Below are 16,775 nucleotides of genomic sequence, written 5' to 3' on the forward strand. Positions count from 1 at the left end.
CACAAGTAGCATACGGAGTATTTCTGATTCCCACCTCTCACCCCACATTGCTCCCCCTACTTGCCATGTTTCTTAGGGTCTCCGCAAATTTCACTCTCCTATTCATATAGCCCCAAACTCACTCCCTCTTAGCCCCTCTCTTCCCCGTTCTGCCCTGCCCTTCCTCCTGAAATGACCCGGTTGCTCCCGCTGTGTCAGTCTGAAACGCCAGCAAGACAGGGGCAGCCCAGGACACCAGGCAGGAGGGTGGGCCCCCCATTTCCATGTGTCCTGGTTTCTATTCCTCTACATGCCCCTCCCGTCCCTCCCCCTACTTGTCTCAGGCTGACTAGGAACGGAGCAAAGGGTGTATCTGTGTTTATATTTTTTATTTTTTCCTGGTGGGGGAAGGGGGTGGAGATTGAGGAAAGAAAAGATATGGCAAGGATGATTGGCACGGGGCCCCGCCTTCTTTTGTCCGCTTCCCCTGGTACTCTGGCCCCTCAGGGAAATACACCTGTTTCAGGCCAGCAGCCAGCGGGGACAGGTTCACCTCTGCTCCTCACACAACCACTTCGGTGCTGACGAGCTTCCCCAGGGGAGCGTGAGGGACTCTTTCTGGAGCCATGAGGGGTGTCCACTGGAGGAGGGTCCCCTGTGTGTTCCTGGGCTGCTTGTGTTCCTGCGTCCTTGGGCCAGTGCTCCTGGGTAAGTGATGCACCTGGGGCAGCATTCTGGGGACAGGGTAGCTGACTTCGCCGATCCCATCCGAGGAGCTGGGGTCTGTCATGGGAGAGAGACAGAGAGGCAGAGAGAGGTGAATGGATAGAGATGGGACAATATGGGGGAGAGAGAGGGAGAACGCTAAAGAGACCGAGGAAGGAGGATGTAGAGACAGAGAGAAGCAGGGAGATGGGGGAGTGTCCTGGTTTGGGGAAACCCACTGGGGGAACCAGGGCTTATTTTGTGGAAAGAGACAGGTAGGCAGAACTGTAGAAAAAGGGAGAGAGAGTTGAGAAGGAATGACACAGAAAAACAAGAAAGCTGGATAACAACTGGAAGAAAAACTTACAGAAAGATATAGAGTCAGAGGAAAAGACAGGTGAGAAACAGATGAGTCAAAGCAAAGTAGATCCAGAAAGAGGAGGGAATCAGAGGAGACAGGCAGGATGGAAAGGAAGGACCAGGGGAGAAAAGAAGCGACTGGCTTGGAGAAAAAATGCAGGACTAAAGGGCAGCTGAGACAGGCAGTCGGCTTCTTGCCTCTGAACTTGGGTTTAAAAGCTTCCTCTTGGGCTAATGCCCCCAGGGCAGGGCTCACAGCCCAGGTGTTGGCCTTGGCCTCCGCCACACCTGCCTGCCCGCCTCTGTCTGGAGCTGCAAGTAGAGCTGGAACTAAGGCCTTTTGGAGAAGCTTCCCCTGGGTCCCCTGTCCCTTCCTCACTACCTTCCAAGCTGCCCCCCTGGCCCCAGGGCCAGGTTTCATTCTGTATTTCAGGGTGTCTGAGTCTTCTGGACGTCTCTGGGGCCAGGAGAGTGTGAGGGATCAGGACCCCAAACCGAAGATATAATCACAGCTCCCTCCCCTCCTCAGCAGGCCTGGGGAACCTTCACCCAAGGAATCATTTCTCACACAGTGGGTCAGAGGAACACACTCTCTTACAGATAGTAAGAGGCACAATGCCAGGGATGTGGAAGATTCCACCTTCCTTGAAATGTTTAAGGGCTTGGCTAAGACCAAACAGAACGCCCACCCTCTACACCACCCTCACACCCAAAGCCCCTCATCCTCCCTACTCATCATGCAGTGAGGAAACAGAGGCCAGAAGGAGCCTTCGGAACCTTCTGTTGCCAGCCCCATAGGGTCTGTTCCTGGGGGTAAACTAAGGGGTGTCTGTAGGAGTCATGACCATGGGCAATGGGGAGAAGGTGGTTTGGATTTAGGGACCTTGGGTCCAGTCTTGGCTTTGCTGCTAAGTGATCTGGTCCCATTACCAGGTCCTATTGTATCTCTCTCCAGGCCTCCGTTCCCCAATGGAAAAAGGATGGCATGACCTCTGGATTGCTGAGTTCTTAAGTTTTGATATTCTGTGATTTAAAGTCAACACAAAAAGTGTTCAGTACCGGCTCTGCACTCGGCCCTGCATTAGGGTTGTCAAGGTCAGGAGGAGCCACGAAGTGTGTGGAGAGGAGCCCGAAGGGGCAAGGACTGGGGTGGGAGTGGGCAGGGGAAGGCAGGTGGGGAGCAATGGGGTGTGAGCGAGAGGAGGACCTTGAAGTTGGAAGGGAGTCCCCATGATGGCTCTGAAGCCGCGCAGGGTGCCCTGGAACCGAGTCCTGTGCATTGCGAAAGGGCACAAGATGGAGCAGGGCCAGGAAAGGAGGGGGAGTGGGATGGGAGGTGGTGCCCCAGGCATGTGACTGAGCATCCAGAGGACCTTGGAGAGAAAAGTAGTCTCTGCTGGACAAGCAGTGAGTCCCCCACGTCTGCCGGGGTGGGGAGTTCTGGGAAAGTGGGAACTGGTCAGTCCCATTCCGTTGGCTCCCTGAAGGGGACTCACGAGTGACCTGCCTATATCTGAACCCAGAGTCTGCTTCCACATTGCTGCCAACACCCTCACCCAGGCCTGGGTCATCCTTGGAGCAGGTGTCTGAGCCTTCACCCCAGGGTGAAGGGAGAAACCCTGGGGTTTCCATGAAGGTGCTATAGTGTAAGGGCTTCCTTAGGAAAAAGCCCTGGATCCTGAAGGGGAAACGGGAAGAGAAGGGTGGACAGAGGCAGACTGGACAGGGAGCCAGCGGAGACGTGGTGCCTACAGGTGGCTCCCGGCAGGAATGGCTTAGAAGGAAGCCTGGCAACCCTGATTCCACGTGCTCTGGCAAGAAAACGAGGTAAAATAAGCCTCAGTCTCCCATACTATCAGTGGCCCAGTAACCGAGGGGCCACCACCCTGCACAGCCACTGGGAGACGATGGGACTGTAGCAAGTGCAGGACGGTGGAGATCCACAGCCACAGAGGGCCCCAGGGAGGGCTCTCCTGCTTCCCTTCTCTCCGAGAACCTCTAATCTGTCTGTCAGTTTAGGACAGGCCCACCCAACTTGCCACCAATGGCACCCAAGCCCTCCACAGGCTATCTGCCCCCCACCCCAGGAAACCCTCCCTGTGCTTGTGGACATCCAAAAGGAGAAAGTCCCTGAACAGGAAAATCAATCAAATTTCAGTCAATGGCTTGCAAAATGTATAGCAAAAAGCAGGAAGTTCAAACCAGAAGACCCCATGTCAAAATTGCCTCTTACCAGCCCAGGGGATGTGAGAAAAGAACCTTTAACTTGGTGTCTTCATTGGCAAAATTAGTGAAGTGGAAAGAAGCTATTTCACAGGGTTGTGGTGAAGATTAAATAAGGTAGTATCTAGTACAAAGTAGAAGATCCATAATATCTTGTTTGACAGACAGACCACTGCATGTTATTTTTTAAATTTTAATTTAATTTTATTTTACAATGTATTAAACTATAGTTGATTTTCAATATTGTGTTAGTTTCAGGTGTACACCTTCAGATTATTTTCCATTATAGGTTATTACAAGATATTGAATACAGTTTCATGTGCCATACAGTAGATTCTTATATATCTATTTTATATACAGTAGTGTGTATCTATTAATCCCATACTCCTAATTTATCCCTGCCCCTCCTTTCCCCTTTGGTAACCATAAGTTTGTTTTCTACATCTGTGAGTCTATTTCTATCTTGTATACAGATTCATTTGTACTATTTTTTAGATTCTTCATATAAGTGACATCATATGATGTTTGTCTTTCTCTGCCTGACTTACTTCACTTAGTATGATACTGTCTAGGTCCATCCATGTTGCTGCAAATGGCAATATGTCGGGACCACTGCATTTCAGAGCTGGGAAGCTGGGGCAGGAGGATGATGGAGGCAGAGTGGAGAGGGCACCTCTGTTGGCTCGGAGGCATTCCCATTCATCCAAGGATCTTTGAGCTCTAAAAAGCCACCCTCAATCTTCCTGTGGGTTTGCAAGGGTCCGCTTGGTTTATTCAGAATGTGGCATCTCGCATGAGCTGATGCTGAATGCCAGTTCCACCGCGCGGCAGAGGCCCCGCTCCCTGACACCGCAGCTGCACACTTCCTTGCGTGGCAATCTCCTCCACACCGTTGGTTTCTGGACTCAGCTCCAGAGGCAGAGGCTGTCCTGGCAGGGTTTGACACACCAGTGATTTATCTCCGTTGCCAGGAGAGGCCAAGAAGCGGTTGGCCTTTTACGTGCTCAAACAAGCAGTTTGCTACCGTGTCTGTTCTCTGGTTTCGTGGTGCGGCTGAATGCTTCAGAGAAGCACCCACCAAGCCACCTCTCCCAAGGCCAGGACTAAGGACTTTCCAGCTATCTCTCCTCCTACTTCCAACCTTTCGCCTTCCACCAGGCTGAATTCATGGCAGCAAATACTTAGTCACTGTTGTGTCCCTGTCCCCAGCACAGCACTGAAGAGTTCAGTTGAAATGAACTCAATTTGTTGGCGTTTCATAGAGGTTTAAATACTCAACATTTTCCATGAGACTCCAAAGCAGCCCCAGGAACTGGGCGTCTGTGTTTGCACACGAGGCCTCCATAGTCGTGGCCAGGCTCCTACGGAGGGTGCTGGCTTTGCGGCAGGCAGCTCGGTTCTCCTCGTGTGCATTTTTAAGGTCTGCATAGACATCTCCGCTCTATACAGATGCCCCCAACTAAAATTGCAGTTTGAGTTTGACAGTGGGTTTGGAGAAATTCAGAACAGGAAAGAGTGTGGAGTTATTCATTCACTTGCTGAATTTCCACTCATGCCAAATGCTCTGGACACAAGGATGACGAAGTCATGGTTCCAGCCTCCCAAGCTTGTGTGAGGTCACACAGCCTGTAAATAAGGCAGCTGGGCCTAGAAGGCAGGTCCCCTGACTCCTCGGTCACTGCATTTGCATTGTGGTACACAAGCTCTATAAACCAGCCCTGCTCATTGATAGAGGATGAACAGAAGCACCCACACCTCGTGCTGAGATATTCATTCGTTCATTCATTCATTCATTCATTCATACATTTGTTAGTTAAACAACTATTTAAGGAGCGTCTCCTATGTGCCTGACATTGTTCTAGGGCAGTGCTGTGTGAACACAGTGAAGAATGGAACAGATGGGGCCCAGCCTCCTGGAGCTAAGATCTAGTATGCAGAGAGATATGAAATAATTACAGAAAAATTCCCAACTGCAAATGTGGTGTTATGTTGAACAGGTATTATGATGAGAGTAAAATAGGGAAACTTCGTTTGGATTAGTAAGTCCACCAAGGCCTCTCTGAGGAAGTGCCGTACATATGAGCTGAGACCTGAAGGTTAAGTAGTAAGTGAGGTGGAAATTGGTAGGGTTGGGGGGAGTAGGGGGGGAGTGGAGGAGGAAGAGGAAGCATGAGCCAGGCAGGGGAAGATGTGCAGAGCAAGGAAAGAGCTTGACCCTTTGGAGGACTTGAAATAGGTAGACAGGTCCAGATGATATAAGCCTTGTAAGCCGTGGAATGGATTGTGGATTTTAAGGAACTAAAATGTGCAGACAGTAAGGGGTTTTAGGTAAAGGATTGATGTGATCAGATCTGAACTTTGGAATGGTTGCTCTGGATACCATGGAGGGAAATGGATTGGAAGGGGACAAGGGTAAAACAAAAACTAGTTAGGAGCTGGCTGCGGGAGTCCAGCCCCAAGGTACCATGGCATGGCCTGGTGGTAGCAATGGAGATCTGGGAAGAGAGTGGATAACTGTAAAAACAGCAGCAAACAGAGCTTCTGCCATAATAAGGACGTAGTCACAAGGATTGCTGCCTTTGCCAGGATCTCAGGACCTTGTAAAGACCAAGATAACAGGCAGTGCAGAGTGCCGTTTATTGAGCTTACGTACTGAGCTAAGCATTTAACATACATTACCCCATTGGTATTACTATTATCTACCATCATCCCACTTTTATAGATAAGGACCTCAAGCCTCAGAGAGGTCAAGTAACTTGCCCAAGTCAAACAGTGAATGTTGGTCAGTTCGACTCTGGAAACAACGGTCATTTTTTTTTGAAATTGAGGTATGGTTGATTTATAATGTTGTGTTAGATTCTGGCATACAGCAAAGTGATTCAGTTATATGTATTGATATATACATATATATTATTTTTCATATTCTTTTCCATTATGGTTTATTTTAAGATATTGAATATAGTTCCCTGTGCTATACAGTAGGACACTGTTGTTTATCTATTTTACATGTAGTAGTGTATATCTGTTAATCCCAAATTCCTAATTTATCCCTCCCTGCTTCCCCCTCGGTAACCATGAGTTTGTTTTCTATCTATGTCTGTGAGTCTGTGGAACCCACACTCTTAACCACTTGTCTCCATTGACTTGTCCCTGTCAGTCTCAGAAAGGACCTTGTTAGGGGGCATCAGCAGTACCACGTCTGTCTGGAATCACAGCTAAAACAACCAAACAAACACCAAATCATAATAGTTACTACCATATCATTTTCCTGCTTCATTCCCTACTCCCCCAAGTCAGAGACCAGCTGACCTGTGTTCTGAGGGAACCGGGGTATCGGAAAAGTCACTGATGTCATTACAGCTTTCTCAAGCCTCCCTTCTTTTCCTCATCAGTAAATGGAGCAATCTCCTTAGAGCTGACTGCTAAAAAAAATTAGGTCAATAACACCAAAGAAAATTGACTTCACAGTTGGCTTCAAAGCAAGAACTTTCTCTCTCCTTCCCAACTGTACCCACTGAAGTCACACCCCAAACAATGCCTATTCTTCACCTTGGATATCACCACAGGTCATTTGACCTAATGTCTGGTGTAGCAGACATTAGGTGTAGCAGCACTAAGGTTGCCCTGGTGATAACCCCAGAAGCTCTGGAACCAAGTCAAGAAGTGTCACAACCTAGCTTTTACCGTCTGTTCAGCACAGCTCCAAATTTCCTTTTCCTCGATGCCCTCCTTGCCTCAGAAGTCCCATCTCCAGCTTCCAATATCTTGGTTTCAGAGCTTGTCTCTCCCTGGCCCCAGTCGAGGCAGGCCCACCCTCCTAGCCAAGGGTGGCCCTCAGGAGTCTGGCTACCTTTTGCCACAGCAGTGTTCACACTGCCCAGGCTGCAGCCATCGTGTTGGTCTTCTGACCTCAGGACCACTGTGACAGTCACAGGAGAAATTGATGCCATTTCACCCTCTCTCAGCTAAAGGGACCAAAACCAGGGGATGGGAACACATGAATTCATTCATTCAACAGATGTCTATGAAGTAATTCCTGTATGCCAGCCATCTTTCCAGGTGCTGGAGATATCTTGAGATCAGTTATCCTAAGGGCATTTTGAGTTAGCATCTTTCCCCATCATGAATTCTAGGAACAGTGGAGGAAAGATACACAGCAGACACAACAGTGGTCACGGTTTCTGTTTCCTCTAACAGCAGGAACACAAACACAACCACCAGCTCCATTGTCACCCGTCACAGTTCCTATAGCAGGGGCTCCAACAGCCATCATATCCATCACCTAACACCCACCCATCATCCCTGAGGGGCAGCTCTGGGAAGTTTCCAGCTCCCAAATCCTGACCACAGAAGGGCAGAAGCCTGAAATCACCCACAGCCCAGGAACCTCTCAGAAATTTCAGCCTTTGGTCACCAAGAATTTCTGAGAGAATGACAGTCTTCTTCCTTGATCCTGGGAAGTGCAGACCCAGCTGTCTGTGAGCAGCAGTTTCTACATCCTCCTTCCTCCTCTGTGGGAGGGGCTGAGGCTGCATCCCGTTGAAGATGGGGGGTTATGCCGATTCTGAGACTGATACACATACAAATGGCCCCGGTCTCCCTGCATAGGATGGCAAGGAGGGTGGTTATGCCTCTTTCCTCCAACTTCTTCACAACTTTCAGAGCACCTGCCACCCATCTGTGAGTCAACTTTCTCTTCAAGGTGAATCTTGCAGTTGGGTGATTTCCTTGGCTCTATACTGCCCTAGGCACAGCCCGGTGAAGAGCCCCACAAATCAGGAAATAACAGCAGAAAAGTGAAACTTTGTAGGTGATATGGCATATGGGTTCCTCACCTCCAGTTCCAAGAATAACTCAAGACAAACAGACCAGGCACTAAGAAGAAGCCTCTGCCCACAATGCACGCAAGCAAGACACAGGCTTTGTTTTCTCCTCAGGGAGTGACTTCACCACTATGTGGGAACGCTACCTCCCACTATCATCACCGCTTCTGCCACCATTCCTTCACCTGAGTCAACAGCACACCCATCACCGCCTCATACCTGTGGAGTCACCAGAGGGCCACACAGGAGAAATGAGGCCTATCAGCACCATCACACTGGCCGTCCCCGCAGCCCTGAGAGCACTGGGGCAACAGCTGGCCATCTCCCCCTGGACACAGTTCAAGGGGAGAAGAATAACGGCCTTGCGGGGACATCTCTGACTGCAGTGGTAGCAGAGAAATCCATGGCGGGTTCCAGGACTGCGAGTGAGGAACGCCCCACCTCAGTGCCAGCTCCGGTGTCCTCACTGTCCTCAGATGCAGGTTCCTCCTCTGGAAGAACTTCTTCCACTAAAACTATCCATTTTAGGTGACACGTGTCTTCTGACAGCAGTCTTATCACCGCAAGAGGTCAACAGCCATCACAACTCACTCCAACATCATCACAGACAAGGAGACACCAAGAAAATTGGCAGAAACCTCCTGGTGTCACTTGCCCCTGAAAATGTGTCAGACTTGTTCCCAGGCTCAGACCACTGCACGTGGCAAGCCAAGAGCTCGGGCAGGTCAGTCACCGTCCTTTACTTTATCTCTCCTGAGGTAGCGTTAGGAGAGCCCAAATTGTGGAGAGGCCATGAACTTGGTGACAGCCCCACAGCTGAGCCCTGTCCCTCACAAGGTATGCAATGTTGGGCAAGTCACTTAGCCTGTCCAAATCTCAGTTTCCTCATCTGTGAAATGGGGGTACTGTTAACTAAGAGAAGCTATAAAGCACTCCACAAATATGTGGTATCAAAATTGTTATTATTTATAGAGTGAAAATATGCCTGATGAGAGAAGTATGAAATAAATTCCTATTCCCAATGGTGGGGGTCAGTTAATCACAAGTCAGTTGACACTCAAGAACTTGATGTGAAGACAGTGTCTCCACAGAAACTGTCAATAGGGTAGAAATGCCTTGGTAAGAGGCATTCCTTATTACAGAAACCACTCTGCAGTGCAGACAGAGCCGCTGACAAGGCTCTCAAACACTCTTCTCAGCCACAACCAGAGGAAGGTCAGCCAGCACCAAGTGGCCTCCCTCTGAGGACCCTGGTTTCCTTATCAGCAGTGAGAGGATGACAGGACCAATTCCAGCCACCAGTCTCCATGGCTCTGATAAAACAATGAGACCCTGCCCTCAGGATCCAAGCAGCTGCCTTCTAGGGCAGGCAATCCAGGTGTTTTCTAAAGCGATCCCTGCTACGGAGACGATAGTAGAAATTCCCCTTCCTGGTCCCCATAGCTGAAGATCAGCCCAGGAGTGGTGTGATGGAAGCTAAGAGTCAGGGTGGGAAATGGAGGAATCGGGAAGAGCAGTTAAGAGGTAGCTGCAATAGTTAATGACGATAACACAGCAAAGTGAACAGGAGACAGTGTGGGAGAAATACAGTAATTTGGAGGAATAATAGTTGGTCCCAAACTCTGTTGCTGGCAACAAGGAAGAGGAAGGAATCAAAGATGACTCAGGGATTTCTGGCCTGAATATCTGGGTTACAGTTAACTGAAGTTACAATTAACCTAAGGAAGGAAGATAGAAGAAACAGTTTGAGAGAAAGTTCAACTTGGACATGTTGCATTTGACAGGCCAGCCAGGAAATGGCTGGAAAAGTGAGTCTGGAAAATGGGTGTGAAGTCAGGGTAGAATTATGTATTTGTAAGGTGTGAACATAGATGTAATTTAGCCAGAGAGAAAGCGTGGAAGGAGAGGGGAAGGGTTGGAGTTGATCCCCGAAGGCTGACTTCATCTGGGAGCTGAGGAGGGAAGAGAAGAGGTGAAGGGAACAAAAGGAACAAGGAATGTGTTGGGAGGAAAGAATCCTTCAGCTTCTGTGAGGGCAATACTGTGCAAATACCAAAGGGACACTGGTCAGGGAGAGACTGTTGAGGTAGATGCTCAATAAATGTTTGTTGAATGAGTGAATGGATGGTGCCAAATTTTACAGAAATTAATGGGAACTGAGAAGAAAATTTGTCTTGGTGCTTAGGAGGAGTTTTTTGGTAACATTGGGGGAAAGTGTTTTCAGTGAGGTGACTGAGGTGGAGGAGAGAGAATAAGGAGTAGATGATAAAGAACACGTGGAGAGTGTAGACCCTTCTGTCAGGATGCTCACCTGAAACGACAGATAGGGATGTCGAGGACACAATACGGATGAGAGACTTTTATTTTAGGTCAAGAAAGACCTGGACATGATAGTCAGGAGAAGAGAAGGAGCAATGCAGAAAGGGGCCCTCGGACAGAGAGAAGTGATGGACTAAACCATCTGAGGGGGGAAGGAGGAAACAGACAGGGCACTGGGCATGCGTACGTGCGTGCGTGTACACAGCCTTTCAGTGAAGACTTAGCCTTTCTTTTTAGGTAGGATAGGGTACCTGGTGAAGGCAAAGACATTTCCTGGTGGAGAGGTTTTTGGGACATTGAAGGAGATCAAGTTAGATGGCTTTGGTCTTTTCAGTGAAGTAGAAGGTAGAGTGTCATAGAGAAAGGAGGGAGAGGACGGGAGAGGAGAGGAGGGAAGGGGAGGGGAGAGGAAGGGAGAGGAGAGGAGAAACATATTTCTCGCAAATATCAACTCTCCACAGTCAAATCCTTAGCTCTCTGCTCTGCAAATATATTACGTATTTGGCCAGGGTGAGAATGACAACGGGCTTCCGTTGTCTAACAATCTGATGAAAACTGAAAAGCCTGACTTGAGTTCTGCTAAAAGACAAGGTCAGTTCATTCCAGCAAAGCTTGAGCAGCAAGAATAAGGCTGGGAATATTCTTTAGAACAAAGCTTGGTCAAGACCCCCAATATCTGTGACTTCAGTAAGGTGGTTTTAGCTTACAAAAAAATGTTAAGAGCAGATACTATCATTTTAAGGATGGTGTTTCTTAAAATGTAGCCCATAGACCACCTGTATCAGAATCACCCTGGGCAATGTTAAAATGCAGGTTTCTGGATCCCATCCCACATATGGGGAATCGGAAGGGGTGGTAGGACCCAGAACGTATCCTTACAAGCTCCCGTAGGGATTTGGATGCACCCTATCTTTTGAGAACCACTTTCTTACCAATAACAACTTCTCTATAGCCTTCCTCCCTCACCAGGATTTCGTGCCTAAGAATAACCTACTCAAGTTTAGCAGGTTGGGTTATCTGCAAATTGTTTTCATAAATAGCTGAATAATCCGCTGAAGGAGCAGCTTAAGACATTGTTTAAATGGTGGTGAAAGACAAATACAATACTGTAGTTTTGATGTAACTAATGCTAATCTCTTCCTTCTAACAACGAGCCCAACAGATTTAGAACTTGTTAAGACTGCACCGAACAGTAAAACTCTGTCATCAACGTGAAGGGGCTCACTTGCCTTCTTATACACTGGAGCAGGAGACTCTAATCAACTCAGCGCATGGTTAGCAAGTTCTTTAAAGATTCAAAAGGACACAGCCCTGTTTGACAATATTTAAAATTGGTACTGCCAAAACAAGATTTTTCTCAAAGGGAGTGGGTATTGGGAAACATGTACTTGCTCATATACTGCCAGTGGGACTGTACATTAGCACAGCTTTTCTGCAAAGAAATTTGGCAGTATGTATCAATGACATGAAGACTTTTTTTTTTTTTTTTTTAATTTTATAGCTACTTTATTTATTTATTTATTTATTTTTGGCTGTGTTGGGTCTTCGGTTCGTGCGAGGGCTTTCTCTAGTTGCGGCAAGTGGGGGCCACTCTTCATCGCGGTGCGGGGACCGCTCTTCATCGCGGTGCGCGGGCCTTTCACTATCGCGGCCCCTCCCGTTGCGGGGCACAGGCTCCAGACGCGCAGGCTCAGTAGTTGTGGCTCACGGACCCAGCCACTCCGAGGCATGTGGGATCTTCCCAGACCAGGGCTCGAACCCGTGTCCCCTGCATTAGCAGGCAGATTCTCAACCACTGCGCCACCAGGGAAGCCCGACATGAAGACTTTTATAACAGCATTAACCAGTAATTCCACTTACAGAAATTTATGTTGAGGAAATGAGCTGAAATAATGAAAACAAAACAAAATATCATACAGAAAGATAGTCATCAAAGCTTTATTTATAGTAAACAGCCTAAGTGTCAAACAGTAAGTTAATTATGGGAATATTATTTGATGTAAAAAGGTGATGTCCAATGTTCCACAAGGGACACAGACTCTCTCCCTCTCTTTCTCTCTCTCTCTCTTTCCCTCTCTCTCTCTCTCTCTCTCACCCACACACCTACACCCACACACACACACTAGCAACACATGGAACAAGCATAAAATAAGGTTTATTAAGGAAAAACTTCCAAGCAAAGTGCACATGATCCCTGAGCTCTCATTATTTCACAGAGAGGGGGTTATAGCAGGACACAATGGAGGAAGTGTTCTAGGAGAGAGACCTGCCCTTGTGCTGCTGCTGTTTGTAGGGAAATGGGAATGGTAACAATGCAAGTTTTCAGGTTGAGGGAATGGCTTTGTTAAGAAAGGGGACCTCCAGAGCTCAGCCAGTGGTGTTCACATAAAACACCCAAGATCTTGCTGTTGACATTAGCTGGCCCAATCCCCCTGAGCCAGCTCTTCCATGCCTACAAAAGGAGGAAGAGAAAGAACTACCATCAGAGACAGGAAAGATTTGTTTTTCTTCAGGCTATCTGCACAAAGAATAAAAGCATGAAGAAATGCTTATGATATCAGGTAAAATGTTTAAAAAGAATGCAAAGTTATATATGCTAGGTAAGTTGAACTATATATTTTTTAAAGCATAGGAAAAATCTTGGAAGGACACATAACAATGTGATTGTCTGGGGAGTGAGATTATGGGGTTTTGGTCTTTCAAAGATCTATAGTTTACAATTTTTATATAATGAGTATGTCTTCTTTAATATATTTCAATATCGTATAACTTTGTCCATAAAGATTAAGCACATCTTTTGTTGGATTTATTCTTAGGTACTTTATATTTGTCACTATCAAAAACACTACCACCAAAAAACTTTTTTTTGCTGATGTATAGGAATGCAGTCATTTAAAAAATTTTTGGCCATATATGTAAAACTTTGCTAATGATTTATAAATTTAGGGAGTTTTCTATGTAAACAATTATATCACCTGCAAATAATCACACATTTGTTTCTTCCCTTCCATACCAAAAAGAACTTCTCTATACCTTCATACCTTTGTTTATTTTTCTTATTTTATTGCACTGGCTAGACCTCCAGCCTGATGTCGAATAGAAGTTGTTATAGCTGGCATCCTGGACTCATTCCGAATTTTAAAGGAAATATTTCCAATGTTTTATCTTTAAGTATGATGTTTACTATGGGGTTTTATTGATATTGTTGAGCAGGTTAAGGGAGCTCACTTCTATTTTTAGTTTGCTAGGAATTTTAACGGGATGAGTATTGAATTTTATCAAATAGTTTTTCTGCATCTGTTGTGATGATCATGTTTTCCCTTCCTTCTGTTTATATGATGATTTATATACTTTAATAAAGTTTTATATTTTTCTTGTATTTCTGGTTTAAACAGCTTGATCATGATATACTTTTTTATAAATCCAATATTGAACTTGGCTTGCTAATATTTTGTTTAAGACATTTCCATCCATATTTTTACTGAGATTTACTGATCTATAGTTTTCCTTTCTTACACTGTCTTTGCATCTTGGTATTATACTAACCTTACAAAATTAGTTGTAGAGCATTCCCTCTTTTACTAAACTCTGGAAGAGTTTGTATAAATTGAAATTATCTATTCCTTGAATGTCTGGTGAAAATTGCCTATAAAATCATCTCGACCTACATTTTGTGAGGGATGGACTTTTTCTCTTTTAACTGATGATTCAGTTTGGAATAGTTTATATTCAGATTTCCTATTTTTTTCTCAATTACTTTTCTTTTTTTTCTTTTTTAATTTATTTATTTATTTTGGCTGTGTTGGGTCTTTATTACTGCATGTGGGCTTTTCTCTAGTTGCGGTGAGCAGGGGCTACTCTTCCTTGCGGTGCATGGGCTTCTCACTGCGGTGGCTTCTGTTGTTGCGGAGCATAGGCTTTAGGCACGTGGGCTTCAGTAGTTGTGGCTCACGGGCTTAGTTGCTCCGCTGCATGTGGGATCTTCCTGGACCAGGGCTTGAACCAGTGTCCCCTGCATTGGCAGGTAGATTCTTAACCACTGCACCACCAGGGAAGTCCTCAATTACCTTTCTTTTCAATTTTTTAAATTGTGGTAAAATACACATACATAAAATTTACTATCTTTACTGTTTTTGAGTGACATTAAATACATTTATAATGTTGCGGTACTGTCACCACCATCCATCCCCAGAATTCTTTTCATCCGTAAAACTGAAAGTCTATACCCATTAAACAATAACTCCCCACTTCCCTCTTCCCCCAAGCCCTTGGCAACTGCCATTCTACTTTCTGTCTCAATTTTGACAAGTCTAAGTACCTCATATAAGTGGAATCATACAATATTTATCTTTTTGTGACTTGCTTATTTCACTTAGCATAATGTCCTAAAGATTTGCCCATGTTGTAGCATATGTCAGAATTTTGTTCCTTTTTAAGGCTGAATAATATTCCATTGTACATATATATCACATTTGGTTATCAACTTATCTATCAATAAATGTTGTCTGGGTTTGGTATCAGGGTAATGTTGGCCTAAAAGAATGAGTTAGAAAGTGTTCCTCTTCAATTTATTGGAAAGGTTTGAGAAGAATTGGTGTTAGTTTTTCTTTAAGTGTTTGGTAGAATTCACCAGTGAAGCCATCAGGTCCAGTGCTTTTCTTTGTTGGTTCAATCTCCTTATGAGTTATAAGTCTGTTTGGATTTTCTATTTCTTCATTATTTCCTTCCTTTTGCTAAGAGTGTGTCTATTTTGTCTTCAAAAAAACAACTTTTGGCCTTATTCTGTTTTCAATTGTTTTTCTATCACTAAGTTCTGTTCTTTTATATATATATATATATATACATTTATTTATTTATTTTTATTTTTTTTAATTTTATTTTTGTCTGCATTGGGTCTTCGTTGCTGTGCGTGGGCTTTCTCTAGTTGCGGTGAGCAGGGGCTACTCTTTGTTGCGGTGTGCAGGCTTCTCATTGCAGTGGCTTCTCTTGTCACAGGGCACGGGCTCTAGGTGCGCAGGCTTCAGTAGTTGTGGCACGCAGGCTCAATAGTTGTGGTTCGGGCTTCCCTGGTGGCGCAGTGGTTGAGAATCTGCCTGCCAATGCAGGGGACACGGGTTCGAGCCCTGGTCTGGGAAGATCCCACATGCCACGGAGCAACTGGGCCCGTGAGCCACAACTACTGAGCCTGCGCGTCTGGAGCCTGTGCTCCGCAACAAGAGAGGCCGCGATGGTGAGAGGCCCGCGCACCGCGATGAAGAGTGGTCCCCACTTGCCGTAACTAGAGAAAGCCCTCGCACAGAAACAAAGACTCAACACAGTCATAAATAAATAAATAAATAAATAAATAAATAAATAAATAAAAGAACGTGAATTTCTAAAAAAAAAAAAAAATAGTTGTGGCTCATGGGCTCTAGAGCACAGGCTCAGTAGTTGTGGCGCATGGGCTTAGTTGCTCCTCGGCATGTGGGATCTTCCCAGACCAGGGCTCAAACCCATGTCTCCTGTGTTTGTAGACAGATTCTTAACCACTGCACCAGCAGGGAAGTCCTGCTGTTCTTAATTATATTGTTCATTCAGCTTTCTTTTTCTTTTTTCTTTCTGATTTTTCTAGTCCATCTTTTCACTGAGGGTTCCAGCTTTATGCAGAAGATACTCAATTTACAGTGTCTTGATCTAAGATTCTGTCTCCTTTCCCCATGCAGCCCTTAAATCCCCTAACTCTAGATCTCAGAAATACATGCAAATCTTGCGAGAGCACTTATTTATCCTCTTAGTTTTCAACTCCTTCGCTCCTGAGTGTCTCCCTCTCTTTCTTCTGTTCTCAGTTCAGCATTCAGACAACACTTGTTACACATTATTTGTCATTTGCAGGTTTTGTAAAGGCTTATCTCTTCTGCCATATTGCTGGAAATGGAGCTGTACTACTTTTATAAACAAAAAAATCTTTACTTAAAAAATTGGGCTGTGCAGTCATGAAACTTGCTGCTGATACTGATTGTAGCAGAAGTGATGCAGGCTCTGACAAGATTTAATTGCCAAGGATCTATAATAAGTTTAGTAAGTTTGGCATGTAAATAGCTTCTGTCTGGTGACTCAAAGCCAGATGACAGAGCGTTGCTTTTATTTATGTTTTTAGGAAAATAAAATAAGCCTAATAATAATTGCATAGTGTATGTTTTCCAATCCAAACCTTATCTAGAGAAACCAAGTTTTGGAACTTTACTGAGAAGAGAGCAGGTATAGAATATGGAGTCTTACAAACAAATCTACTCATAATTCTGAATAAAGGAAGTCCCCTTTTAAAGTCTAAGCAGAGTCATTTTGGGTTAAATAGGAACCCAAGGACTTTCTAACACAGCTCTGCAG

General features: G+C 45.5%; 1 protein-coding gene across 1 annotated transcript in view; it reads left to right on the forward strand.

The window, feature by feature from the left end:
- The first annotated feature begins 605 nt into the window (after nt 1–605).
- The window catches only part of MUC4 (mucin 4, cell surface associated), a 56,577-nt gene continuing 40,407 nt past the window's right edge, over nt 606–16,775 (forward strand). The window contains 1 exon segment of the mRNA XM_036849673.1: nt 606–687. Within this exon segment, the coding sequence (XP_036705568.1) occupies nt 606–687 (82 nt within the window).

This window comes from Balaenoptera musculus, chromosome 4 (assembly GCF_009873245.2).
Source record: "Balaenoptera musculus isolate JJ_BM4_2016_0621 chromosome 4, mBalMus1.pri.v3, whole genome shotgun sequence".
NCBI lineage: Eukaryota > Metazoa > Chordata > Mammalia > Artiodactyla > Balaenopteridae > Balaenoptera > Balaenoptera musculus.